General features: G+C 47.0%; 1 protein-coding gene across 1 annotated transcript; it reads right to left on the reverse strand.

Annotated features, from left to right (window-relative positions):
- Window positions 1-1196: 1196 nt before the first annotated feature.
- ppp3r1b (protein phosphatase 3 (formerly 2B), regulatory s1ubunit B, alpha isoform, b) lies at window positions 1197-27841 on the reverse strand. Its single transcript, XM_035406796.1, has 6 exons — window positions 27573-27841; window positions 14876-14915; window positions 6119-6295; window positions 4693-4752; window positions 4262-4446; window positions 1197-3845 (listed from the first exon to the last, which is right to left on the reverse strand). The coding sequence occupies exons 1-6, from the start codon at window positions 27573-27575 to the stop codon at window positions 3798-3800; spliced, it is 513 nt and encodes a 170-aa protein (XP_035262687.1). The 5' UTR covers window positions 27576-27841; the 3' UTR covers window positions 1197-3797.
- Between the last annotated feature and the right edge of the window lie 46 nt (window positions 27842-27887).

The following is a 27887-nucleotide window of genomic DNA, read 5'->3' on the forward strand; positions in this document are numbered from 1 at the left end:
TCGAGCTGTTGAATGAGGTGTGATTTATTAGGATTGGAGTGAAAACCTACAGGCTGGTAGATCTCCAGGAACAGGGTTTGGAACCGCTGATTTTAAGAATCCTTATAATGACAGCTGTGTTAATACTAGATATGAAAAACGAACTATTGAATTTGGAAACCAACACAATCCTGGGATTCTGGCTATTCCTTTGGAGATCAAAGACTCAAAACACCACCATGTCCTTGCGTTTTTCTCCAGCCATAAGTGCCTTTGAAAAACCAAATCACCGTCCACGCACACGTAAATCTACGGAAAGATACACGCATGTATACACGGCCATTTACATAGCCTGTTCTCAGGATGTAAAATAACATGCGTGATTGCCTGCCATGATTTACATCACAGTCTATGTTTGGATAGTCCAGACTGCCTGTAAGACTGACACAGGCACCCAGATTCAGCTGACTTTTAAAGTTAGAGTTTAGCTCTTTGAAATACCAATAATAAAATAAAGTATCATTTTTTAGACCCTCCCCCTGCCATACCCCCAGTCCAGTATTTCCAGAAATATTACAAAATGTCTAAAGTACAAATATGTCTCAGTATCTTTCACACATCTACACTTCATTACAAAATCAGATTTGACCTAATCTTTAGTACACACCAATCAGATGAGCTTCTCAAAACCTTTTTTTGTTGTTGTATGCAAGTATAGATTATATACTCGGGTTTAAAGTAGTTAGTAGTCTGTTTTGCAGGACACTCACTCAGCGTCAGAGAGTTCAGGCCTGGGTTAAACCTCAGGCCCCCTAATGAGGCTGGCTGCCCAGCGGAAATGCACAGACCCACTTGATTGCAAACCAGATGTCAAATCCTCCCGCCCAGCCGTTTTCTCATCAATGTGGGGGAATTGTTCAGTACGCAGGGCTCCCAAAGTAATAGCTGGAAAGCTCATTCACAGCCTGCTAGCCAGCACTCTCCGACAGACACTCTAACATGTTTCATTCATATATTTCTGGGCGATTTACGATACTCAGTATAAATGTTACCCTTCCACGTATTTTGCCAGAGTAAGCTACTTCGCAGTGGACTGCTTCAGTAAATATTCAGCTGTATAAAAGGACAGTGCGCAAACAAATGTAAACTGTGTGAGGCACGGCGTCTGAAAAAACGCTTTAAATGTAAATGCTATTTATCTGGACACAAAACTCCGATTACAAGTTTCAAATAGTTTATTTTTCATTTTCATACAGTATGAAGTTTTCATTAGTTCTCACAGCATATGATGCAGCATGCAAAGAAGGTAAAAGGAAATGAAACGGAAAAAAAAAACCGAACCTAAAACATTCAGTGTGACTGTTTTACCTGCCCCGCACCCTGCCCTGCCCAGCCCAGCCCAGCCCAGCCCCGCCCCCCATTCCAACACACACACTCCCAAAACAACTTACAAACATAAAAACCCATTCCTCCAAAAGAAAAGACTGATGGTACTAAGAGAGCCTAGTCAGCCTAGACAACGCAGTAACTACAGAAAGGATAGCGCTGCAACTACATGTTTATAACAAATACTTCTGTACAAAAAAAAGTAAAAATATCACAAAATGGTTTCCCCTTGAAGCAGAGCACATGGCAGTCTACACTGGAACAGATATGAAACTTTGCCAGATTTTAAGCAATGCACTGATCCAGAAGATTCTTTAAAAAAAAAAAAAAAAAAAACAACTTACATGTAGTGGAGTCTCATATATATAATTTTCAATCATATTTATATTTTAACATTTACCAAAGTTTGGCAACATCCTTATAAGTCGTTATTCTTTTTTTATTAATATTCTATATTATAGTATATTAACATTACAATTCATATGTAAACAAGAGGAACATTTCAAAAAGTGGATCTTCATGCAATAAGGAAAAAAAAAAAACAAACAAAAAAAAAAAAAAAACCCCATGTCATGCAAGCACATCGAAGCCTCAGGCCTCCAGGACATACGAGCCAAGGTCGTGCAGCACTCGTTTTTTTTATTTATTTTCAAAAACGTTTTTATTTAATTTTTTAATTTTTATTTATTTTTTTATATATTTTTTCATAGAACAGCCAGGACTGGAGGATGCTTATATGGTCCTGCGCCTCTTGACGGAACGCTGAGCAAACCGGTTCGAGCAAAAGCGGAACTGTGCAACGAGCCGGCCGGATTTCGGAAAACCAAGGAAGCTATTCTCAAGACGTCGCAGATTTTTAAATATATATATATATTTTTTTTATCGTTTTTTCGTGTATTTATTTTCTCTTACAAACCTCTAGCGCCTCCCTCAAGACAAATCGCACTCAAAAGAAGAAAAACTTTAAGGTGGTGAGTGGAGACAAAAATATCAGTCGGTGCACAACTTCAACCCCGCTAAATGTATTCAAAATGGCGCAAATCTACCATAACGCGTTAAGAGCAAATCTATTAGCTAAAGTGAACTCCAAATACAGGGCACTATTAAGTAGCAACTTGGAGGCATAGATATACCCAAATTAAAACTTTCCTCCTGATTAAAAACTGAACTCAACAAAATGTATCCCTCATTTGCCTAATATACATATATCTGGTAACAAAAACGACCCTTTCAACGCTGCCTGCAGTAAAGTTGGTTATTTAACACTAAAGCAAGATGCACTTCTCGCCTATAATCACGCAATTTAAACTATCCATATAATTTTTTTTTCAGTTATTGCATATTATATTATTCCATTGTTAGAGTAATTTGTTTTTTTACCTTAACAGCTGTTTAAAAGGTAATAAAATACAAAATATATTAACATGTTCCAACAGATTTGAATAGAAACATTCCACCATGAAAAATGAAATGTACTTGTGTTGGGGGATAGTCTTGAATGGATGCAAATGTTCACAAAGTTACTATGGTAACGCAAAGACCTGCCTTTATAGTAAACCTCAAGTTTTTATGCGCAAAATCACGATAGCTTCTAATTCTACTCTGCCGTATTTCAGTAATCAAGACGAGGGATAGAACAGCCCCCTGACAATATAAACATTATAAATAAAACGTACAATCCCCTTGCTACAAAAACAGAAAAAAAAACAACAAACCAACAATATATATTTCTTTGCGGTATACCTGTATGTGATCGAAGCTAAATTGTTTCATTGGAACTGATTCACGATACAAAGAGAGAGAGAAAGAAAGATAGGACTCTGTCAGACTCGTAGAAAGAATATTGTGCAGGATCAATCATGCAGTGCTTTGTGTTCTAGAATTCTCCGGAACTTGAAAGGATGGTCGGTCGTCACAAGTTCAACTGTTTTTTTATTCCTCCAGATGTTTTGATTGGCACTTCATACTCTACTTTTGCGTTGTACTGAAATCAAGTATATTTATAGATACACCTCAGCTAACTACACATTCCCCCTTTTACATATACTTCCTTGTTTAAAAAAAAAAAAAATAAGTCAACACCAAAATAAATATAAAAAATAACAAAACAAAAAAAAAAAAAAACAAAACAAAAAAACTGAAACTGAAACAAAAACGACACTCCGACCGTCTTCCCTTCCTCCACCAAACTGAGATGCTCGTTCGACAAGGAAAGCTGTCCTTCAGGCTTTTAAAGTGCTACACTGGGTTATTGACAGGATCAAGTTCAATAACACTTAAAAGTTGGCTTCGCGAGGCTTGTGTTGGAAAAAGGTGGCTTCACAGAGAAAATACTGCCATTTAAATACACAGAGAGCAATGCTGGACATCTTGAGCAGATCTTCAGAGACGGAGAAGAAAGCAGAAGTGTTTCGAGGAGTTCGCCTGCATGGTCACACGTCCACAACCATTTTTTTGTGTATGTCTAGGCCACCTACAACCTGGTGGAGGGGGAAGAAAGTGCTTTATCTATCAAGTGTTCAAAAAAGGAGAAAAAAAATAAAATCTTGAAGTCTTGTTTATCGCTGTTAGCATAGTAGTATAAGCTGACTGGCTGGAACCCGTGCATACCTGTAACCACCCCAAAAGCTTATTCAAGCAGTGTCCGACAGTGTTATCATGTGGATTTTTATTTTTTGTATACACCTATAAAATAGGCATCATTTTTCCTTAATTTGGACATCCAAACACAACCTTGTCGGCCATTTTAATACTTAGGCAAAAAAAAAACCAGTTATTAGTGTATAAGTGTTTTACTGTTTACTTTAGTATTAGTGTTCTTTGTCAGACAGCCTGTGTATTCAAGGACAGAGAGACACACACACACACACACCCGCCCGACTCTGACTTTACTTACCGCGCAGAATTCTTCGAAGGATATTCTCCCGTCGCCGTCCTTGTCCGCGTTGATTATGGTTTTGTCGACTATCTGCTGGAGCTGGGTGTCTTTGAGGTTGTTCCCCACCATCATCTTCAGCACCTGGAACAGCTCCCCGTTGGAGATGTAGCCGTCCTTGTCCATGTCGTAGATGCGGAAGGCGACTGCGGAGACAGCGCGGAAGGGACGACGGTCACGGCTTGGCTTCGCGGCAGTGAAATTGTGCTAACGAAACGCGCCGCAAACCCGAACTCACCGAATGCAAGCTCCACCATTTTAAATTTACAGACCGTTAGACCACAGACTGAGGAGGTGAATACTGACTGGACTCAAGGGGAGAAAACTAGATTCCCCCAATGTTTCGGGAACGGAATGGCACTTGTAGACTTTTTTGGGAAAATTTTACTTACACCGCAACTTCTGTTCCTTGTCGCCTTTGACGCTGAACTGCGAGACACCTTCGATAAATTCTTTGAGGGAGAAAAAAACAAGGAAAATTTGTGCAATTTTAGGTCAATGCTGGACAGCATAAAACATAAATGAATAAATAAGTTAATCGTGGTCAAGGTTGGCATCAGTCAGAACAAAAAGTACATTTATAAATCCCCATATAACTTTATGGCCATTTTTCAGTTCATTAATTGAATTTCCTGTGATTTCCTTAACTGACCTCAACCCTGGTTACAGTTGAACACATCAGGCTATCGTTAGTTAGACATTTTTACCATGGGTCCTGTGACACATTATCTGCACTTAACTCCAGCGTTTTTAATGGCAGAGTGATGCTGACAAACTCACTTCCCCTAAGAGAATAATACCTTTTACATTAATTGCTACATTGCCTTGAATGAACCCTTCGCAACCGCCATAATACATGGCGTATTAGCGAGAGAGAGAGAGAGAGAAAAAAAGGCCACCTAGAAAATCCAAAGCTAATGGTTGACGTGTGATTTCACACAGAACGATTCCAAAGTAGCGTTCCTGATGAGGAACTACAGTGGGATGCAAAGTGTCGCTCTTCAGGAAATGAACTTTCCGTATGTTCTCAACCACGCTGTCAACGAGCCAATGGGAGAGGGAAGCCCAGAAAGATACCGATAGCATAGCCAGCTATCCGCTAGCGCTACAAAGGAAAGCGCTGGATGCAAATGCGGAGTTGGCTCAGAACATACAGATTATGGACAAAGCCCGGACATTAACCGTTTCAAAAAAAACGACAACCGTGACAAAACGAGGAACGTGAGATGACGTGAGATCTGAAGGGACTTAGAAGCAGGTGAAAAAAAATGAACCAGGATAACATGCCAAGACAATTCCTAAAAAATCTACACGGGCATGCAAATGCCCACAACCCAGACAGATACAGATGCTTATCCAGTTGACATTCATTTGGTGTGTGTCATGCCCTTATCTATGCTAGAAACTCCCTCCACTGGAGACTCAGTGTTTGTTTATATCCTTTTGTTAAACTGCATTTTCTCACGCAGAAAGAAATCTGTGCAGCCCTTCACACCAACATGTATGTTATAGGAGAAACATGCGCATGTGTAAACAATCTTTAAAAACACATCTTTGGCTGCAATTACAATAAAATCATGAAGAAAAAAAAAATTATGACTCAATACTGACGCAACAATATGATAAATTATTGGAGCCTGTTTATGCGTGATGAAAAGAGATATGCACGTGTATAAGCCCAAACACTTAGCAACTACATAAATAAACACACGAGTATGACTCGACTAAAGCTAAAGTGTAGCAGGCACAATTCAAAACTCCGTTTGGCAACTGCCATCTAATTCCCAACGGGGATTAAGCAGAATCGTGGGGACTTACCTTTAAAGTCGACCTCCCCGTTGCCGTCCGTGTCGAATATGTCGATGACTCGCTGTACGAGGGGGTTCTGCTGCAGCTCGGGCAGCGACATGAACTCCTCCACGCTCAAGGAGCCCGAGTTATCAAGGTCGAGTTTCTTAAATCTTTTACCTAGCCTTTTAATCTCATCAGCATCGACTGCAACAGAGGAGAGAGAGAGAGAGAGAGAGAGAGAGGGAGGGAGGGAAGGAGGGAGGGGGAGAGAAAGAGAGACACAGAGAGGAAGAATGTTATCAAACAGTAAGTCACACGGCCGCAACATGACCTTGCACGCAGTCTGGTTCCCCGGGGCTAGCCGGCCCCGCCCGTCTCCTCCCCGCGGGACTCGCAGGCGGGCCGTTTGACCCGGGAGACGGTCCCCGTCACCCCCGGGGGGCACTTACACGTGCAGTGGGGTCTGCTGGACGCCATTGGGAGAGAGAGTTAGCATGCCCGGCTGCAGGCTAACCCGGCTGGACTAGCGCGCCGCGGTGTAGCAGTGGCGGCGGTGTTTCCCTAATGCGGCGCTGTTAGCCGCCGGCGACAGAGGAGCCCGTCGCTGAGTGACAGGGAGCCCTAAGCTCATTCACACGGTCACATGACCGCTCCCTTCCACCCTCCGCGACACACTAATCACCCCACCTCTTACGAGTCTTACGGCTATTAATCTTTACACTGGCCTGGGAGAGAGAGAGAGAGAGAGAGAGAGAGAGAGAGCCAGAGAGAATGAGTGACAGAGAGAGAGAGAAATAACATAGCTATCCTGTCGATAAAATGGAAGTGGCTCCTCCTCCTGTGTGCAATTTAAGGTGTCTACAATACAAAAAATAATAACAAAATAAAAAAACCCTATCCTTTGAAATACCAGCAGCTGTCATAGCAGAGTTTCACCACTAGAGGCGCAGTGCACTGTCCACGCGAGTGCCAGAACACCGTAACAACGCTAAAACCGCGCAAAGCCAGGTCCCCCATTACGCAACGTCGACAGAAGAATTCCTCAGGTGCGTGCGAATAAACAGCCGCGCGCGGGCAAGAGCGAACAGAGGGCCGCCGAACGTGGCCCGCTTCCATAACGGGAGCGTTGACGACCGACCGGGGCAAACACAAACAGTTCCCCGTCGCCATGACTTCCCGTCGAGGCCTAGAGGAGCCGGCGCTCAGCCTGAGGCCTGCGGCGCAGGCTGGGTCACTCACGGAAGGGCGTGTGCGTTAGGAGCTGCTGGGTGGCGGACCTGGAGCGCGGTTAGGCCCGACTCCAGACCGTGCCAGGACAGAGTGTGGCTAAACAGGGCTGTAGTCACATGGGATTACAGAACTTCACTGCTCACTGGTGACCCCTGCTGGTGGACCGGGTCCCTGCAAGTCCACCGGTTAAGATCCCGTATCAGAGATTTCAACCCCGATACATCAACGAGGAACCAGTCACAAGAAGACAGAAATCGCGTTTGCAGACAACGTTTTGTTTCATCGTCACCAACTTGACTAAATAAGGTAAAATACCAGATCACTGATGATAAGAATTTTAATTTTTAAAAAATACAAAATCGTAGGCACAAAGCAAGCAGGCGACAAAATATGCAGACGCCTACAGAAGTGGTTTCAGTTCACATTCATCTCGGATGCTAATTGTACTCTAGGAACCGAACCGACGGCCACTACTTCAGCTGAAAAAAAAAGAAAAAAGAAAAAAAAAAAAGGGAAATCCATTTTCTAAAGATGCTGGAGCACTTCAAATTTACCCAACGCCGTTGCCAGGCAACAGGCACTTATATAGGGAGCAGCACACATCTCGCTACACACAAGGGCCTCATTGTATGGAAACGGGTTAATGATAAACCCGCCTTTCGCACCCTCAGACTCCCTCAGAAAACCCACGCGTGAGCCTCGCTGCCTTTCCAGGCGCGCGTAAGGTTTCTGTCATGCGCCGTGATTACGAGCAGCAGCAGCAGTCTGTCTGTCTCCGTTCCAAACGGGTCGCCTTGGCCACGGCGATGAGGGCGAGAGAGAGAGGGACTCTCTCTATTTATCAAAGAATGAAAAATGTGCAGTCCTATTAGGACAAGGACCAACAGCCCCAATTGTGGCTCAATATGTCTCAGCTTGCCATAACCTGAGGGACACTGAGTGACCATCGTACATAATTATAATTATCTATTTATTTATTGATTTTATTTTATTATTTTTTTTTTTAAATTTTTTAATTTATTTTTTTTTAAATAGAATGTTCATTATTAGTATTCCACTGTAAATATGTATTTTGAATTGATTTATGATGCTTTGGCAATATGTACCTATGTATTTCCTGCCAATAAAGCAATTTGAATTTGAATTTGACTCTCTCTCCTGTATTTTTACACCCTGCTTCGTGCCAGGCGTGTGACGTCCCGTAACGACCCGGGACGGTTCCTCCTTCCCTCCCCTCCGACCGCCTCAGAATTAAACGGGGTGGTCCTCCGCAGAGGGGCCCCAGGCTCGTTACGCACTCGCTGGGGAACGCCATGGAGCGGGACGCCGTCACTTTATTTTCACTCGAACGTCGGGCCGTTCGCTCTATTCACCACGAGCGGTATTCCCGCGCCTCCGGGGTTCGATTCGACTTAAACAAGACTAGGAAACCTAGAATACGACTGGACCTAACACACGTGACCTGGCCGACCAATGGTGTAACTTCATCACTCAGTCACTCAGTCAGTCACAGACATTTGAATTTGTAGGGCTGGCCCCGCTGTTGTGGTCCAGCCAAAAACACGCTCCAGCTCGTTTGGGCACAAAGTGACATAATTTAGCAGCAGCTGCATTAAGAGCAGCAACAAAGATAATTTATCACAACAAGACACTCCACTCCCCAGGAAGTCTCGCCGCAGATCTTAATATTCGTTACCACACAGGCTCACCGGCCAACGGGCTCACCTTAAAGCTTCAAACTCGGGACAGACCTCTGTGTACAAGGTGGCACAAGGAGCCAGGATGCACTGCATAGCTACTGCAGCACACCACCAACCAGATCTGAGCAAATCTCCCCTCAATGTTATAACAAAAGACAGGACGCACATTCTCATTTTGTAACTGCGTGCTGCTAACATACACATTTTCTTATTCACATGAGGGGATCGCATCGAGCGTTTCAGGCGGCTGAGAGGGGATCGCATCGAGCGTTTCAGGCGGCTGAGAGGGGATCGCATCGAGTGTTTCAGGCGGCTGAGAGGGGATCGCATCGAGCGTTTCAGGCGGCTGAGAGGGGATCGCATCGAGCGTTTCAGGCGGCTGAGAGGGGATCGCATCGAGCGTTTCAGGCGGCTGAGAGGGGATCGCATCGAGCGTTTCAGGCGGCTGAGAGGGGATCGCATCGAGCGTTTCAGGCGGTCATGTGACGCTGGAATAGCGCGCTTCACTGAGACTCAGCTCATTAGAGACCCCGCGTCGGGCCTGCGCTGCCCGGACCATGGCAGCGGCCCTCATCCTTCCGGAAGGCTGCGGAAAGCTGAGCGCGAGCTTCAGGAGGAAAACCCTGCGCCTTCGCCCCGCTGGCGTTGGGGGCGGGAGGTGCGGGATGGGGGGGTCTGTGCATCTCCGCACTAATGAACCCGCCCCCGTCCCCACGGCTCCACACCGCAGTGCTGTCTCATTAAAATATACGCCGCACGTGTTAGGCCCGGGGGGGGGGGGGGGGGGGGGGGAGATACCCCACAACCTCACCGCTGCTGCTGCCCTGTGCCCCCCCAAGGGGAAAACCCCTAGCAACAAGGAACCCTTGCTAATGGACGAGGGCTATTTTGGGAGACTGCAGACGGTCTCGGGCGCTGGCTGGGTTACTGAACGAGCAGCCCGATCACGTTACCGCACCTCAGAGAGAGAGAGGGAGGGAGGGAGGGAGGGAGAGAGAGAGAGAGAGAGAGAGAGGGAGAGAGAGAGCGAGAGAGAGAGAGAGAGAGAGAGAGAGAGAGGAGGGAAGAGAGAGAGCGGGGGAGAGGAGGAAGGGAAGAGAGAGAGTGAGGAATGAGAGAGAAAGAGAGGGAGAGAGAGCAAAAGAGACAGATAGAGAGACACAGAGGCAGAGAGAGACACACAGAGACAGAGAGAGAGAGGGAGGGAGGGAGGGAGGGAGAGAGAGAGAGGGAGGGAGGGAGGGAGGGAGGGAGGGCAGGAGGGAGGGAGAGTTCCATCTCTGAAGTTAAATGCTTCAGTGTGTGCCTCAGGCCAAACTGTGAGGCTGCGTTGCCCATGTGCCCGAACTCCACTCTGATCCAAACGGGGTTTCCCCTCTGAGAGCGAGAGGCTGCCTTGTAAATGTTGTAAACGGACTCATTTGATTACAGAGTCAATTCGGCACTTTTATCAATAATTTATTACGCTACCAGGCCGGATAATAAAAAAAGCGATCGGCGATATAAGGTTTCACGGAGGGAGGGGTGGGGGGGTGTAGTATCTAGGCGCGTCTGACGCTCGTGTATCGGAGCGGACGCGCGCTGTGTAAAGGGCGTGTGGAGCCGCGCTGGCGTTCACACAAAGCGTTTGGGGAGGCCCTGGCTGTACCGCCGCCGGTGCTGAAACGCAACGCCTCCCGCACGGTGTTCGGGCGCGTCCTGCAGGGAGGCGCGGCTGTGGGGAGGCGGGGCGGCGGGGAGGCGGGGCTGCGGGGAGGCGGGGCTCGTGTCGGGGTTTGCGTTGAGGTTCGCCCGTCACTCAACGTCAGCAGTTTCATTGGCTGACCATATGTTCTGATCTGATCATCCGTGTCCCCGCCCACAATGCAGTGTGTGGTGTGTGTGTGTGTGTCTGTATGTGCGTACGTGTGTGTGTGTGTGTGTGTGTTTGGTGGCGTGTGTGTGTGTGTACTTGCATTTGTGTGTGAGACAGCATTATGAGCATGCACTCAGGCAGTATTATGTTGCAACATGACGCTTGGCTGCCAAGCCCTCATAAAACGCTCACTGTTATGTGCCCGGGATTCTCTGGAATTCCAAAACCACATCCCTCTCTGCCGCCCAAACCAACACAAAGAGGGATTTTCCTAAACCCCGGGCCCTCTCTTATCACACTTCATCTTTTTCCACTAGAATTACCAGGAAGGACGGGTTCCACACGAGCACGAAGCAAATGCCAGCGGCGGACATCTTGGCTCTGCAGTGTCTCTGCGTGAGCGCAGCACGCTCGTAAACACACCCGCCGCGCGGCGCTAAGCTACCGTTCTGACCACGCTGCGGCTGAACGTGGCGTCTCCGCTCGGTCGATCGAAGCCGCGCAGCTCGGCGGACGGCGGTGCTGACCGACAGGGACACCCCCCCCCCCCCCCGGCCCCTAAGACACCCGCTGCCCCATTACAAGCACACTGGCAAGTGTAACAGAGCACACACTTCCCCGTTACAAGCACACCGGTGAGTGAGTGTAACAGAGCACACTCTGCCCCATTACAAGCACACCGGTGAGTGAGTGTAACAGAGCACACTCTGCCCCATTACAAGCACACCGGTGAGTGAGTGTAACAGAGCACACACTGCACCATTACAAGCACACCGGTGAGTGAGTGTAACAGAGCACACTCTGCCCCATTACAAGCACACCGGTGAGTGAGTGTAACAGAGCACACTCTGCCCCATTACAAGCACACCAGGTAGTGAGTGTAACAGAGCACACTCTACCCCATTACAAGCACACCGGTGAGTGAGTGTAACAGAGCACACTCTGCCCCATTACAAGCACACCGGTGAGTGAGTGTAACAGAGCACACTCTGCCCCATTACAAGCACACCAGGTAGTGAGTGTAACAGAGCACACTCTACCCCATTACAAGCACACCGGTGAGTGAGTGTAACAGAGCACACTCTACCCCATTACAAGCACACCGGTGAGTGAGTGTAACAGAGCACACTCTGCCCCATTACAAGCACACCAGGTAGTGAGTGTAACAGAGCACACTCTGCCCCATTACAAGCACACCGGTGAGTGTAACAGAGCACACTCTACCCCATTACAAGCACACCGGTGAGTGTAACAGAGCACACTCTGCCCCATTACAAGCACACCAGGTAGTGAGTGTAACAGAGCACACTCTGCCCCATTACAAGCACACCGGTGAGTGAGTGTAACAGAGCACACTCTACCCCATTACAAGCACACCGGTGAGTGAGTGTAACAGAGCACACTCTGCCCCATTACAAGCACACCAGGTAGTGAGTGTAACAGAGCACACTCTGCCCCATTACAAGCACACCGGTGAGTGTAACAGAGCACACTCTACCCCATTACAAGCACACCGGTGAGTGTAACAGAGCACACACTGCCCCATTACAAGCACACCAGGTAGTGAGTGTAACAGAGCACACACTGCCCCATTACAAGCACACCAGGTAGTGAGTGTAACAGAGCACACTCTGCCCCATTACAAGCACACCGGTGAGTGTAACAGAGCACACTCTACCCCATTACAAGCACACCGGTGAGTGTAACAGAGCACACACTGCCCCATTACAAGCACACCGGTGAGTGAGTGTAACAGAGCACACTCTGCCCCATTACAAGCACACCGGTGAGTGTAACAGAGCACACACTGCCCCATTACAAGCACACCAGGTAGTGAGTGTAACAGAGCACACACTGCCCCATTACAAGCACACCAGGTAGTGAGTGTAACAGAGCACACACTGCCCCATTACAAGCACACCGGTGAGTGAGTGTAACAGAGCACACTCTGCCCCATTACAAGCACACCAGGTAGTGAGTGTAACAGAGCACACACTGCCCCATTACAAGCACACCAGGTAGTGAGTGTAACAGAGCACACTCTACCCCATTACAAGCACACCGGTGAGTGAGTGTAACAGAGCACACTCTGCCCCATTACAAGCACACCGGGGGGTGTAACAGAGCACACTCTGCCCCATTACAAGCCCACCGGGGGGTGTAACAGAGCACACTCTGCCCCATTACAAGCACACCGGTGAGTGAGTGTAACAGAGCACACTCTGCCCCATTACAAGCACACCGGGGGGTGTAACAGAGCACACTCTGCCCCATTACAAGCACACCGGGGGGGTGTAACAGAACACCGATCCGTGAGGGGGGGTCTCCACAGAGCCTGCCGCCAAGAACGGGTCATGTGTCTAAGGCCGTCCGTCTTCCTGACGGGGAGAACAGCTGCCTCTCCAGGAGGTGGGGGGGGGGGGGGGGGCAGAGGGGCTCAAAATACCACTTATTGGGAAGGGGGAGAGGGGAGTGTTCAGATAGCGTGCGGCCCCTGGACGGGGGTCCGCCAGGGCCACACACACACACACCTGTTTACCTCCTGCAGGCCCTGCAGGTGTACGACCCGGAAGTGAATGTCTACCACCAGAGGCTGTGCAAATACACTGCGTGTGGGTCAAGGGTCAGAGGTCAAACGAACATCAACGAACATTCAACGGCAGGCTGCAAAAGCAGCGTTCAAAGAGCAGCGTTCAAAGAGCAGCGTTCAAAGAGCAGCATTCAAAGAGCAGCATTCAAAGAGCAGCATTCAAAGAGCAGCGGTTTCTTCACACTCAGACTCAAAAAGCAAACCTCCCTGGGCTCATCAAGTGAGTTCCGAGAACCTAAAACAGAAAGGCGAAGAGACTGGCGTCTTTCCAAAGGGCGCAATCAGTAACACGACACCATCCCAGTCACCGTAGCGCACGCAGACGCAGGCACAGGCAGCGCTCTCCAAACCGCCCCAAACGTGACTCACACGGGCCCAGAAGAGCCCGTCTTTTTCTCCAGCAGGGGACAGCGGTGTTACGAATCACAGGGAAGTCCCAGGACGTGTGCCTCCCCGCCCGCCCAACCGTTCCTCAAGGGGGGGTTTCATGGCTTATTATTCGGGTGGAAAGAGTTTCTGAGCCCTGGCAACCTTCATGGGCCAGTCCCACGAGCGAATCCCCTTCAGGAGGGAATTCCCCCAGGCTAAGGTTAGCCCGTCCAGCTGGGAGGGGGGAGGAGGAGGAGGGGGGGGGGGGGGAGGCAGCTTTAAATGCTGATGAAGCAATCCCCCTATGCTGAGGAGGCCTGGATGAGGCAACAGACCGGTGAGAAGGCCACACGGCTCCTAAAAATACCCCGGGGGGGGCCCTGCCGGCCCCGGGCCTGACCTTTCTGCCGCAGGACGCTCCTTTCAGCCGCGCCGGCCGCCAACGTTTCTTCCCGTCTCCGAGTGGCGGCGGCGAGATCGGGTCACGCCGCGCCCTCGTTGCGCTCGCGTGCTCGCGGCCCTGTTCTCCCGCCGCCCCCCTCCCTACACCCCCCCCACCCCCCATGCAAAAGCTCCTCTACCAGAACTACTGAACAAACTCGCTTTCCCCCACCCATGCAAAAGCTCCCATCACAGAACTACTGAACAAACTTTCTGTACCCCCCCCATTCAAAAGCCCCTCTTGCAGAACTTCCAAACAAACTTACCATATTCGTACTTCTATAAGCACTTCTTTTTGTTCTGATTCAGTCTTGGTGTTGAACCAATCAGCTAAAGGTCTCCAACATTAGCTGAAGATGATGTGCTCTAGACTAGCTCTACTCTTTCCTTTTAACTATTTCATATTGCACATCAGGTGTATTAAAACATACAAATCAAATTAGTTTAAACAAAAAAACATGGAAAAATACCCATTTGTGGGCCACAGAGGCCCAGCCACACCTCTTCATATAGTTACTAAGCCTGCATTAGAATAAAATAGAACAAAACAGCATAAATAAACACCTGAAGTAAGTGAGAAAATTAAAGAATATACTCACAGTGCGAGCACATCTCCAAGGGATAACTCGATTCATTTCCCTGCAAAGAAAGAACAGTTACACTCAGGTTAGCGCACAATCCTGTCACAGAGCTCACACAAGCAAGGAAACCAGCAAGTACGGTCATCCCACTGCATGCAACATCAATCAAACAGCCTGCAGGTGAAGGGGGTATAGAAGAAGACGTCCGAAGACGTCATTTTCTATTATGCATGAAAACAACAGAACGGCGCTAGATTTGGGGGCCGGAGCAGGGAAATGAGGGCGACTCCGCTGTCCCGCTGCCTCTCAGAGGGGCGCGGGTAATTTGGGAGGGAACACACACCCACCGGGGAGAGACGGGGCACCTCCAACCGTCCCGGAGAGGCTCCAGGACGTCCTAAAAAACCGGAGGAAGCCTGGGATGGCTGATGACATCACGCACAGCGCTAGGCTACCCTACTTGAGCAAGCGTTTAGGCCCCGCCTCTCCCTGAGTCTCTCTGCACGACCTCATTGGCTGCCATGCTTCCCTGCAATTTTTGAGTTTGGATAGGGAGAGGAGGAAAGGACCAAATTTCAAGAAGCCCCCCACCACCACCCCCGCCCCCGCCCCCCTCTCTGCAAACGAGGCCAACCGACTCCTGAAATATCTGAGTAAAGTAGCACAGAGCCCAGAGCTGGGAGTGCTGCTCCCCCGCTGCCGAGCCTGTGGGGCGCCGCCCACATCTCGCGTTCGTGTCTGTCGGTCCCCCCGGATTCACTACCTGATGAATTGTGCGGTTTGATGTTTTTTTGTGTGGCTAATCTTTCTAAACCAGGAAAAGTTTGGTTCTCTACTTCAGACGTAACTGACATTAAACACACCGTCTCATTACACTGCTTATATCAGGGAAACTCGAATCTGGTCCTGGAGGTCAGTAGTACTGCTGGGTTTTCTTTTCGACTTGATAGTTAATTGATCAATTAGAGCCACTGATTGGCCAGAGATTTAACTGACCTGGTGTTCCAGGTTTAAAGCAGTCCTGATTAGAGGTGAAGAATGAAAACCAGGAGTACAACTGGCCAGATTTGCTAACCCCTGGCTTATACAGTGATAGTCTCTGTCAACAGACTGGCCAAAACTCCCCCACATTTGAATAGATTCCCAAAATATAACTAGTCGAGACCAGTCTCTAAAATCTCTCCATTAAGGTTCAGCCTGTCATTAGTTCAAAGCAGAATGTATATATTGTAATAACGATGACGTTTACACACAGTAGTTATTGCATGTAACAGGCTCAGTCATTAGACTGACTGGTGTGAGACTCAATGAAAAGTGCATCATGTGCCACTACAAAAAATCTTTTTTTTCCATACGTCATCTCACGACCCTGTTGAACCCATCCAGCAACCCACCTCAACACCTCCCACAAGGCACCAGTGGGATCCTGATCCTTGGGGAGTGGGACATTGCTGGGACATTAGCTGACGCTAACGCTCGTTAGCATTCGCACTACAGCGGTCGTTCGGTCGATTTCGGTTTTCTCCCCAGCGCACCTCGAGGCCGTCACAAGCGCCCCAGCGGAGACGGAGTTAGAAACAGTCCAGACCTCCAAACAACTTCTCCCAGGCCTTTTAATAATAACGTCATTCTCAGAGGAGGATTCTGGGTAATTTTCCTTCAGCTCTCGGGGGTTAACGGTGAACACTACCACGGTGATGTCATCGGTTGTACGACTGCCAGGTTACACGATGCCCATATTCGCAGAAAACTGAAGTGAGAGTCGTTCAACGCACATTAAAACTAATAAAAGGACGAGATATCATGATAAATTTATAATCTAATATAAACAACTGCAGCGTCTTTTTTCTGAAGACCATTTTAATTCTGTAAGCAGCCTGGATCACTCCACAAAACAGACTCATTACACGCATCCACTGTTTGAAGGAGGATGAGATAAGACGACAAAGAAATGAATTTATTAGAAACAATCCCCTCCCCATCACTTTTTCTGAAGAGCATTTTAATTGGACGGACAATTTAATCACGGAACTGAGAGAAAACCCCAGATTGCCAGTTCCCTCCGCCAGCGTCAGCTCTTCGTCTTCTTTTCACCGTGAACAAATACGCACACAAATTACACGTATTTTTACTGGAAGCCGTTATGAATAAAACTGCTTTCGTTTGCGGTCATGTTTAATGTTTGAGGAAGTCCAGAGCCCACACAAGGTGACTGTTTGATCTGTCTCAGGTTTGAAATGTTTACTTAAAAAAAAAAAATACATTTTAATGTTGTTTGCTGTACAAAGTGCAGCTCTTTTTCAGACATCTAAAGAGGGAAAAAAAAAGTCAAAACAAAATTGCAACAGCAGCTACTTTGTTTTTAACATTAAGTATGTTTGAGTTTAACTAGGCCCCTGAGACACCTGAAATGGCGCTCGCTGGGGAATTATGGGTAAAGGCTTGTGCACTTCACATGAAGCACATGCAAATGAATACAACCAAGAGACATATATGCATCTTGCAGGAACTTATGAAACTGTCTTGAATCAGTGATCCTGTAAATGGTGTGGGGACCCTACCTTTCAGACACACGCACAGAAAAATCCATGTAAATCTCTCACATATCAGTAACGAAGCTGTCAGTTTGGGCCAGAGAAACCCACGCACAAGCCATTAGGCAAAAAGCTGTCTCGCTAACCGCTAGCACTTAGCGCCGATGCAGGTCGATATCCACACTGCGACGCACGGGGCCCTGCTCCGAGGCCCTGTGAAAGCTACCTAACAAAAAATTCCAGAACATTCTCCAGGGGGGCTCGTGCATAGGGCAGACCTGCATGGGCTTGTTTCAAACCAAACCAAATACCTGCCTTTACCTGGCTGTGTGATCACGCACTAGTAAAAGAACAAAGGAGCAAGTTTTTCTTTTTCTTTTTTTAAAAAGAAAAACTGATGTAAACGCTGGTAGAAAAAAAAAAGTACATCGTGTTGCATGTTGCAACCCTTCCTTGTCTTTCCATGATACCATAACCCGTAAGACCACAAATGTGTGAATTAATATATAGCCTAAATGCAATGTTTCATTCATTTCATTCGCGAATATGTGATTAGAGTGTTCTTAACTGAACATTCTAATGCTGATGTCACAATCACTGCAGGTAACTGAAAGCAAAAGAGTTCTAGAACACTGACTGAATTTTGAACATTCCAAAAAACTCTTCAAAGGGTTAATTATGAATCAGAATAGCTTTCTGCTCCGAATGTGTGTCTTCCAGCAGAAAAAACCAAGATGGAGCTTTGCTTTGGCCCCGATGCTTCGCAGTGATCTATAATTTAGACGTATCCCATTCTGTTCAAGTGTGCGAAGACCCCTTACGATAATTCAGCATATGCGCGGCGGTCATGAATTATGAAGCGCGTGGATCACAGACGGACAGCGACCGCAGAAGGGAGCCGAAGCCAGCTCCGCGAATCTGGGGCGCGCGCGGAGGGAGTGCAGGCGTGGTGACGTTCGGCCCGTCAGGAGACGCCCAGAACTCGAAACAGCGGCGGAGACCGACCCGCTGTGTGTATGAAATACGATGGGGCCAGGTCACACGCTCGCTGCTTCACACCGGGCCCGGCCGGTGGAGGATGGGCGCCCCCCTCTATAGCCGGGTTCCTCCCGAGATTTCTTCCCATCGGGGGCGAGGGGAGGGAGGGGGGTTTTCTCGCTACTGTTTTGAGGGTTTTCCTCCCCCCACTGTGAGTTTTGTTTCCTCATGTGCCTGCTATTCGAGGGTTCAGGCCATAAGACTGTAGAAAAAATATGGACTAAGTCGCTGTGACGTCACCATGGGCTTGGTGAAAAGAGATGATTTGATTTGAACTTGCAGGGTGGCACAAAACACAAGCATGCAGGAGATGCAAGTTTGTCTGTGAGAGACAACCGGCCGCACAGAGGAGCGAGGCACTGAGACTGACAAGCAAGTGCCTATGAAGCGCTGACAAAGGCCCTGGGTCTCTTACCCCAGCCAATAAGAGGGCTTGTGTTCCAGCGTGGAGCCTATAAGGGCTCATCTCTCTGTAAACCGCATCTGTTCGAGTGCTGGTGCTGTCTGTACCAAATGGCTCGGATAGGACAGTAGCTCATCTCGCTCTGTGCTGTACGATTAGGCAATAATTCGCTTCGGTAATAATAATAATCGCGTCTGTAGCGCGAACACAATCACGGCTGCAGGGGTGTTGTTTGGGACAAGGCAAAGCGGAGTACCAGCAACACCCCGTAGCTGTGACTGCATTCACGATACAGCACAGCCACCAGTGCCATACTGCTTTAATAAAGCGGTTACAACATATAGAAACAATTAACTGATTCCACAATATTAATCAATTTGTAATATTATTCATAAGCGACGGTTTGTGTGAGCACTGATGCTGTTGACGAACAGGTGGCTTGATTAACTGTTACTGTATTGGATTTACAACAACTGTAGAACGCAGCCTCATACAATCAGGATCCAGCATCAAAACACCACGTTTTATATTGCCGGTTCTTGGCAAGAAAACTGACTGCAAGCAAAGGCCCACATCACAGGCATCCCAGCATTCCTTGCAGCATATAAAGGGACTGCAGTCCGCGGCTCGGACCGCTGTTTGACCACTACGTACACTGCGACACAACACCGGTTTTCTTGGCAGGAAAATTCAGCCGGAGAAGTGATCCTCCCGCCCACAGCCAATGGCAGCTGCAGGTTTGGGCTCAGCAGACAGGAAATCAATCTTTCAGCAAAGGAAATGATGACATCAGAAAAATATGATGTCATAACCTATGCATAATTGCCCAATTCTCCATATGCAACTGACCCATTCAAATGATTGTAAACTAAAAAATAAAAGGCTAAACACCCATATTACAACTTTTTTTTTTTTTTTTAGGTTTTAAATAAAATGCTGATCTGGTTACAAGCCCAAACAGTCATAACAAACAGAGCACAGTGATGCCACAAAGATAACATACTGCATAATAAACCACAGGATATTCTACCAGTCTAATCTCATGCTATTTTCAAACCCTAGTCAAGAAATAATTTCATGCTGCAGCACTGCCATTTGACTAAGCGGCAGGCCAGAACTGAAGGGACTTTTTACTGCACCATCATCTCTCGATAAATCATGATCCAAAGATCTAAATCCGCAGCTCCATATAAAATCTAGCTCACAAACTGTGACGTTTTAACTTTGTCTTACAGGTATAGCTCTTGATTGAAATGCAGCTGAACTCCAGTGTTTGCCCTCTGCAATGTGTCAGAAAGGGTGTGTCGCAAAAGGCAAAGATTTTGTATTGTGGACTGACAGGTCAAAACTGCACATGTTTGTTGTTACAAAAACCTGTCCATAGGCCCGTTAGAAAAAAACATTTAGCTACCGTAAGTGTCTTGATGATCGGATACAGCAGTTTGTTTCTCATTTTGTTTTGCAGAGAACGTGAAACTCCTTGAGGGAGAACCCGCTCACCTTTTAGTGAGAAGGGTTATTTTAAGCGCAGCGATGGCCCAGAGGTCACCAAGGATTAGCTTTGCATATCCACGTAGCACGTGAAACTTCCTTCAACCAGCAAAATAACCTTGCGCCTATTTTGTTTTATTTACATTTTCCTTCCCAGTGTCCTTACACCGTCTTTCTCTCGTCGTGCCAATCCAAAGGTGACACTCGCGGTCAAAACCTGAAGCGTCACAGCAAGCGCTCACCTGTGTGAAAGCACGGCTGACCATCTAGACAACGTTGCATGCTGCTTTAAATTTAGACACCACGGATAATGAATTAAGGTAAAGGGGGATTGGAGGTTTAGGATTACCTCAACTAAATGTAAGGACAGGTCACACACACACTTCAAGAAACCCTGGCTCTTCTCACCAACAAAGCAGAGGCCGTAAAACATTTTTTGAAAGCAGGAAAACCTTCTTTACAAAAAAATCAAGAGAATGATTACAAAAAATGAAAAGATCTGTTTTTCTATATATATCAAAAAAATGCACTGCTAATCCAATTAGAGTGCATCCTAGTTTTGACCTTTCGCTGATCCACTGTACTTTCACGTGTTGGCCATGTTGGAAACAACGTCCCTGCGATACCTAAAATTAACATGAACTGCGTTTCCTCTGTTAAAATGCTCTGCTTCCTGACGGTCACACGTTGTGTTGCACATCAGTTTGTTCCTTTCAAAAACGCGGGCCTAGATCAGGAGTTAAAGTCCTACAAAAGCAGCCTCTACCTCTTCATCACATCAGGAGAGGCCAATGCAAACACACCAGCGGTCAGGGCCAAGCAGCAAAATGAGCAAAGATGAAGGACGCACACAAGAGAACCTGAAGGCACAAGCTACTACACACGGCTTCTATATTCCCGTCCTGAGTTCCTCTGTCGGATTTGAATCTTCGACACACCATACAGACCTGCAGTAATCACCTCAGCTTCCTTTCATAATTTATTTATTATTATTTTCTGAGAATCGACCCGGTTCACGTAGAACAGGGCCGCCCAGCCCTGTTCCTGGAGCCCGTCTCCAGTCTTTAACAAAGCACACCTCACTCGACAGACGCAGATCCCCTTGAGCTACCAATTAGCAGAATCAGGTGTGCCGAATAGGGGCTGAAATGAACACTTGCAGGACAGGAGATGTCCCTCCAGCCAAGTGGAAATATTTTAACAAGACATATTAAAAGTTGATCAATTCAAAGTTGCTAATTTTAATGTTTAATCGAGAGTAAGCTGGGATGGAAAGGGCAACTGGAGGCTTAAGGCCACAGAAAATACTAATGCAGTGAATCAGCCCAGAAACGAAATTAGCCTTGCGGTTCCCAACCCTCTTCCTAGAGTCTTCACCTATCCTGTCCCGTAGGTTTTCACTCCAATTTTAACAGAGCACACCTCATTCAACAGCTAGAGATCACACTAAGCAGCAAATTCATAGAATCAGGTGTGTCAACTTAGGGCTGAAATGAGAACCTAAGTTGACACACCTGGGGAACAGGGTTCGGAACCACTGGCCTATATGAACTACAACATAAGCAGCAATTGGCTACAATTTTGCACAGAACCATCAACTGCCAAAAATAATGGAGCTTTTTCTTTTTTTTTTAATAATAAAAAATCAGCATGCAAGAGGGTCCAGTTCACTTAATTTGAAGTGGCAAATTGGCAGTTTTCTTAAACCATGTCCCGTTTCAGAGGAGAACATTAAAAAACAATGCTTAGTCACGTGCGGTGACACCAGTGCTGCTGTAACCGAGTGGATAGTGTAACAGAGAGAGTCAGCGCCTGCAAAACGACACCGGGCGTCTGCTCCGAGCGAAGGCTCGAACCCGCTTCCTCGAGAGCTCCTGGGCGGAGCCCTGGTGTCAATCAACCGTCAGCCAGCGCGCTCAGCTTCCGCGCTGCCACTCTGCAATCTGCCATGTTGTTCTACTCCCGAAAAATATATTTGCTCACATGACATCGCATTCCTCCCGACAACAGGATCCTGGTTATAATTACCTGGCGGCTCTTCCTCTAACCTGAGGAGAAAACCGAGCCTGTTAATGGGACTAGACACCTTATCCCCTGCATTGAAGGGTATGCTAAATCAAGCACCTGTATAGCCCTATGGCCAACACTGAAGATCGCTGTATAAACCAACGCGCTGTTCCGATGTCCTGGTCTTTCTACTATTTAAAAAAAGAAAATAACCAAAAAATACATTTAAATATACAAAAGCTTACGTAACATTGGCTTTTATCAGGAAATGGTGTGAAGGAGCACTGTATTTTTTATTATTATTTTTTTTTAAGAGCACAGTAGCTCTTCAGCTTGTCAGTTTCACGCAGCTGTTCTCGAGTGAAAATGCAAACACTTCAGAAACGAGAAGCCTCTGAAGGATCAGAAGAAGCTCTTCAGTTCGGTTCAAGCCATAAAATGCAAATCGGCCGTCGTCCAACACAGCATCCACAAAACGAAGACAGCCCGCTGCGTTGCTAAGACGGCAGGCTAACGGAAAGCACTGAGAGTGAAACGGGAGGCTGTTACGTGAACGTGTGAAAATGGTTTTTCCCAGTTGTGAAGCAAGTCCCTGTATTCCTCGGAAAAGCCTGGCCTTTCCAATTCACTCGTGTGTGCGCACATGTCCTGGTAAAAACAATAAATTAATTTAAAAAAATAAAAAATAATAATAATAATTTCTGTACAAACAACAAGGGACAAACAGGCTACCAGGTGCTAATCTTATCACAATGTAATGTTTTTTAAAAAAAAGCATGCTACATACATGGTCCTGAAAAGAGGAGACAAAATGTTCTGAATACCCATGACCACTGCGAAAATAACACACTGAAATCTTTCAGCAGCCCTGGATCTTCACTCAAGAGTTGGAATGGGAACATTAAAGTCACAAAGTAGTTCAAACATACAGTATATCAGAAGCAGGGTTGAGGGGTTGGGCTTGTAACTTAAGACTGCAGATCTGATTATCTTGGCTTCACAGCAGAGCTAAGGAGTTGGGTTCGTAACTTAAAAGACTACGGATTTGATTATCTTGCTGCAGCACCGTTACATAAGGTGGCTACTTAATCTGCCACTTAAACTGCTGCAGGAAAAACCGATAAAGATGTAAATAATGTACCTTTTGTGAGTAAGAACTAGCTCCGGATAAGGACGTCCGCTCGGCAATAAATCATGGAAGGCTTAGAGGCTATACTCAACATTAACTCACAAGCACGCAGCATGAAACTGCACTGCTTCGATGACGACCACTAAAATACAACAGCTAGGGGAGTTCTGTGTGATAATAAGATGACACCTAAAGAGAGCTGTTGCCACTGACACAGACAGCCACTTCCCTTCTGCAGCCACGGAAGAGCGGGGCCCCCCTAAGAGAACGTGGAGCTACCATGCTACCATGAGCTACCATGCGCTGTCAATCATTGAACCGTCTAAGCAAATTAAAAGGGTTTGCGCTGCACGATGGAACGCACCGATTGGTTCAAAGCAGCGAGTCACCAATGGAAAGATGGTGGCTCCGCCTCCACCCATACGTGTTTCACAAAGCCCCATTCAGTACTTCTTTGACATCTTCAAGGCCAATGATATAACAACAAACTTTGACTGTGTTTCTTAATTGTGGAATTGTAAGCTGCACCTTCGCTAACACCAGACCTGGATTGTGTAGGTACTTGCATTGTGTTTTACCGACATAGCCACATTTGGAATAGACTGGATTTAGCCTAGTTGGGGCAAAGACAAATTATTTTGACACACAAATGTCAACATTAATATTTTTGTGCAATAATAGTAAGTCAGGCTTTGCTTGCTTTTTAGGACCAATGGTACAGAGAATCTCTAAATTTCATATCATATGGATAGGGGATACTCTTTATTTGACCAGCTGCACCAACTTGTCCTCATAATATCAAGATCAAGCAGCCAGTAGGCTATATTCCAAAGCCTCAAACTAATAAATGCAGTTTGTACGCTCAGTGGCTAGCAAATTAGCTTCAACATCAATCCTTTACAACCGAGAGATCAGAATACACTGCCAATATACATTTTAGCTTTGTTTATCGAGTAGCAAAATGGGTGGCCCTCACACTGACCTGCAGAACCAGGAGATACAACAATAGCTCCAACGTATTTTAGTGTGAATAACATTAGCTCGCATATATACATGTGTCACACACTGTCCGGTACATAATATCATATTGTGTTACAGCATATGCACCTGCAAGCAAGCTTCTCTGGTTTTGTGTCACAGTTACTACTGGGCCACACATTCCCTGTAAAAAAAACAAAACAAAAAAAAAAAAACCTAAAAGCACCATGTTGCAAAGGCTTCTGGGATATCATGAACAAGCCCCCTTCCCTGATGTGTAAATGCTGCACAATTGGTGAAAAATCTCATGTCAGAATCTTTTTTTTGTGGGGGGGGGGGTGGGGGGGGGGGCTAGCCTAAAAACGAAAATCATACAGCTTCCTGCTCCAGATACCGAGTTTCAGCGGCAGAAGCACTTCACGAGGAGAGCGCTGCGGAGCGGATCGGGGCACCTCCAGAGTGAGTCAGGCGGCGGGTGGGTGTCGAAACGAGAGACTACCCGCCCTCTCCGGGGCAGCTCCCAGCAGTCACGACATGCCGTCCGGGGGGACGAGATATCGGGCGGCCTGACACCGACTAATCCCAGTCCGTGCGCGTCTTCAGACACGACCGCTCCGCCGTTACATAAAAAGCAATCGATAGCGACGTCGCCCGGGCCGATTCGCGTACAGTAAACGCGTATGCAAAGCACACCCGCCCCCCGCCTCCACACAGACACACACACACACACACTCACACACACACACAGACACACTCACACTCGCAACGGCTGAGATTTCCCAGGGGGGTTCCTTCCCCTCACCACAGGAACTAGTCCCTTTGCTGTGTTCATCAGACGTGAAAAACGGACACTTTCACACAAAACGCACGCAGCCAGATGCAAGCCGGGTGTGTTAAGACAAGACTAGTGAAGCACAACAGCAAGCACACGAGCTTCGCACACCAACACCAGTCTCATGATAAAATGAAAGCTAATTCTGTGCACTACTCTTCACAAAGCAGTCTATTCCAAAATAATTTGGGAGAATTCTTGCATACAAGATTGTTTTTTTTACAGGCATTTGAGGGTACAGATCAAATTCTAGTACCACCACACCACACTACTCAAATTAACACAGATATGATAATAACTCCTTGAGCATTGCAGCAAAAGCTCCGTATTTATCTGAGGGTGGGTGGGGGGGGGGGGGGGGGTTGCAGTTAATCAAATCCATAGTCCAAGAAGCACACTGCAGACAGCATCGAGGACCTCAAGCTGATCTCACCCGGACCACTTCTCAGACCCGTCTACACGCAATTTCTAGGCTCTCACAGGTATGAACCACATTCTCCACTTCCCAAACCTGTGAAAGCACTTTGCCCATTGGCTTACTATTAGCCTATCAAAACAACAATATCTCCAAAATGGTTATCTTCTATTTATGAGCTACCCATGTAACAGCAGCTGGCCAGCTACCACGCAGAAAAGGGAGTGGAGGGCAGGGGAGGGAGGAGGGGGTTGGCCGGTGGATTTCAAGAGACGATTTCAGCGGAGCATTCTGGGAGAGACCGAGGAGGATAGAATGACAGCTTAGCTACACGGAGGATTACGGTGAACTGTGCAGGGTATACCTTTATTTCTGCGAGATGATATACGGCCATACACTTGGAGAAAACAATCAAGTGCAATAAGGTTTGGGGGGAGGGGATGGTTGAAAATATCCCGCGAGAAGAAGGGCGAGAATGTTTGCTGAAAAAAAGGAAGTGGGTTTTGTGTGTGTGGAGAGGAGGAGAGTCATGCCCAAGAGCCAAGACGTCTTTTTTATTATTTACAAGCACAATACAGGCTCGCTACCACACATCCGTGCAAACCGTAGCCTCTTCCCCGAACTGCTTTTAAACCATGGGATTCCTATACGCACCACCCCCTGAAAATCGCTAGTGCTTCCAATCACTACGGTATCTACTTTTAACCTGTCAACATGCACAGGCCCACACAACCCAGTAATTGTGTTCGTTTCAACTCACTGTATCACATAACGCAGACCGACATGAATATTATCCACACGCAGTGTCCGTATGGAATACGAAATGAACGAGAAGAAAAATCGTGGGCGAAATTTCAGAACCCGTTATAGTAGACCGAAAAAATGACGGACACCATACCACTATAGCAGCTGCTGACAAAACCACTAACGTTAGCCATCAACAATTTTTAATTAAAATTATTTACTTGATTCGTGGGAAGCCCCGTCCACAGCCTACCGCATTGGCTACATGTGCTTGCTTGACGATGTGCTACTCGATTCACTCTCCCATAACGATAGCAGGGAAATTCATAGCCTAGTTTTTATTGGGAGAGATATGAACCTCGCCCGCGTCTTAAAACGAGGTCGGAAATTGTAGCAACTAGTATGCTTTATCAGTTAGCTACGCTAGTTAGGCTGTATCGCTTTATAGCCTAGTATCTGTCGCTGTGGTCACTGTTAATCATGCGTCCACGTAAACATTAGATTGCTTATTTTCTAATGGCGGCAGTCTTCGGAGACACGTTGGACAGATTTCATTTCCCCCAAATGCTTAAAAATCATTGTAAGCCATATAGGCTACTGGTGGCAGAATCCACGACTCGTACAGTATGTAATCAATCGATTTGAGTTGCACGGCTTTGCTCGTGAATTAACTAAACCAGCTTCCCACCTACTAATGTTGCCTACAGTGTGGCTTGTTAGCGATACGATGTTTCAGTTTTCCAGCAAGCGCCATTAGTAGCCAGTTAGCTTGCTGGTTCAAATATAAGAGTACAGTCTGTATATTCGCAGTTTTTTCATAGCTAGTACGTAAGACTGGAACGCTTGCAAGGTAGCGACCAGGAACAGTATAGGCTACTGGGCCACGTTAGCATGCTTATTTATTGGATCAATGCAGAAATAAAATACAGTTAGGAATTCATCTCCGTTTTCGCCCACGGCTGTGTGGTTTCATTTCTGTTGACAACTCAAGACATTACGTGGTGTACCAAATTGGCTAAACTGGCCGCCCGTCTTGCTGTAAATGCGCATTGTGAGAGGTCGTGTAGCGCTAGCCCAACACATTCGATTAAGCGCAGACGTACTTCAATACACTGTAGCTAACTGGAAAAATTGTACTGCTTACCATTCTGTCGGTAGGGCGTCTTCTCCCGGTAGTATAGCACTAATGAAACTGCAATGGGAAACGACGTGCAATCACTGCGGTGCTGTGTTTTATCAAAAAATGATTGCAAGCAAATCTGTAGTCGTGATATTTTGAGTCGCGTTGCTTTCGCTGGCGCTCTCGTTCCTTTTCGACTGATGACGGATTCACTGCAGTGGCTGCGCGCGGACCCACAGGGAGGGGAGCAGGAGTGGAGGAGGTTGTGTTGGTGTAGCGAGAGGTTGAAAGGGGAGTAGGGGGAGGTGCAACAGTACAGTACATCCGGGAACTCCTCTC

The sequence above is a fragment of the Anguilla anguilla genome, chromosome 2 (genome assembly GCF_013347855.1).
Source record: "Anguilla anguilla isolate fAngAng1 chromosome 2, fAngAng1.pri, whole genome shotgun sequence".
Taxonomy (NCBI): Eukaryota; Metazoa; Chordata; class Actinopteri; order Anguilliformes; family Anguillidae; genus Anguilla; species Anguilla anguilla.

Excerpts from the sequence above, each read along its gene's own strand:
- ppp3r1b (XM_035406796.1), bottom strand. Across the intron at positions 4,753-6,118 it reads CGGGGAGGTCGACTTTAAAG|AATTTATCGAAGGTGTCTCG; the intron begins GTAAGTCCCCAC and ends TCTCCCTCAAAG. Across the intron at positions 3,846-4,261 it reads CCTTCGAAGAATTCTGCGCG|GTTGTAGGTGGCCTAGACAT; the intron begins GTAAGTAAAGTC and ends CCCCTCCACCAG.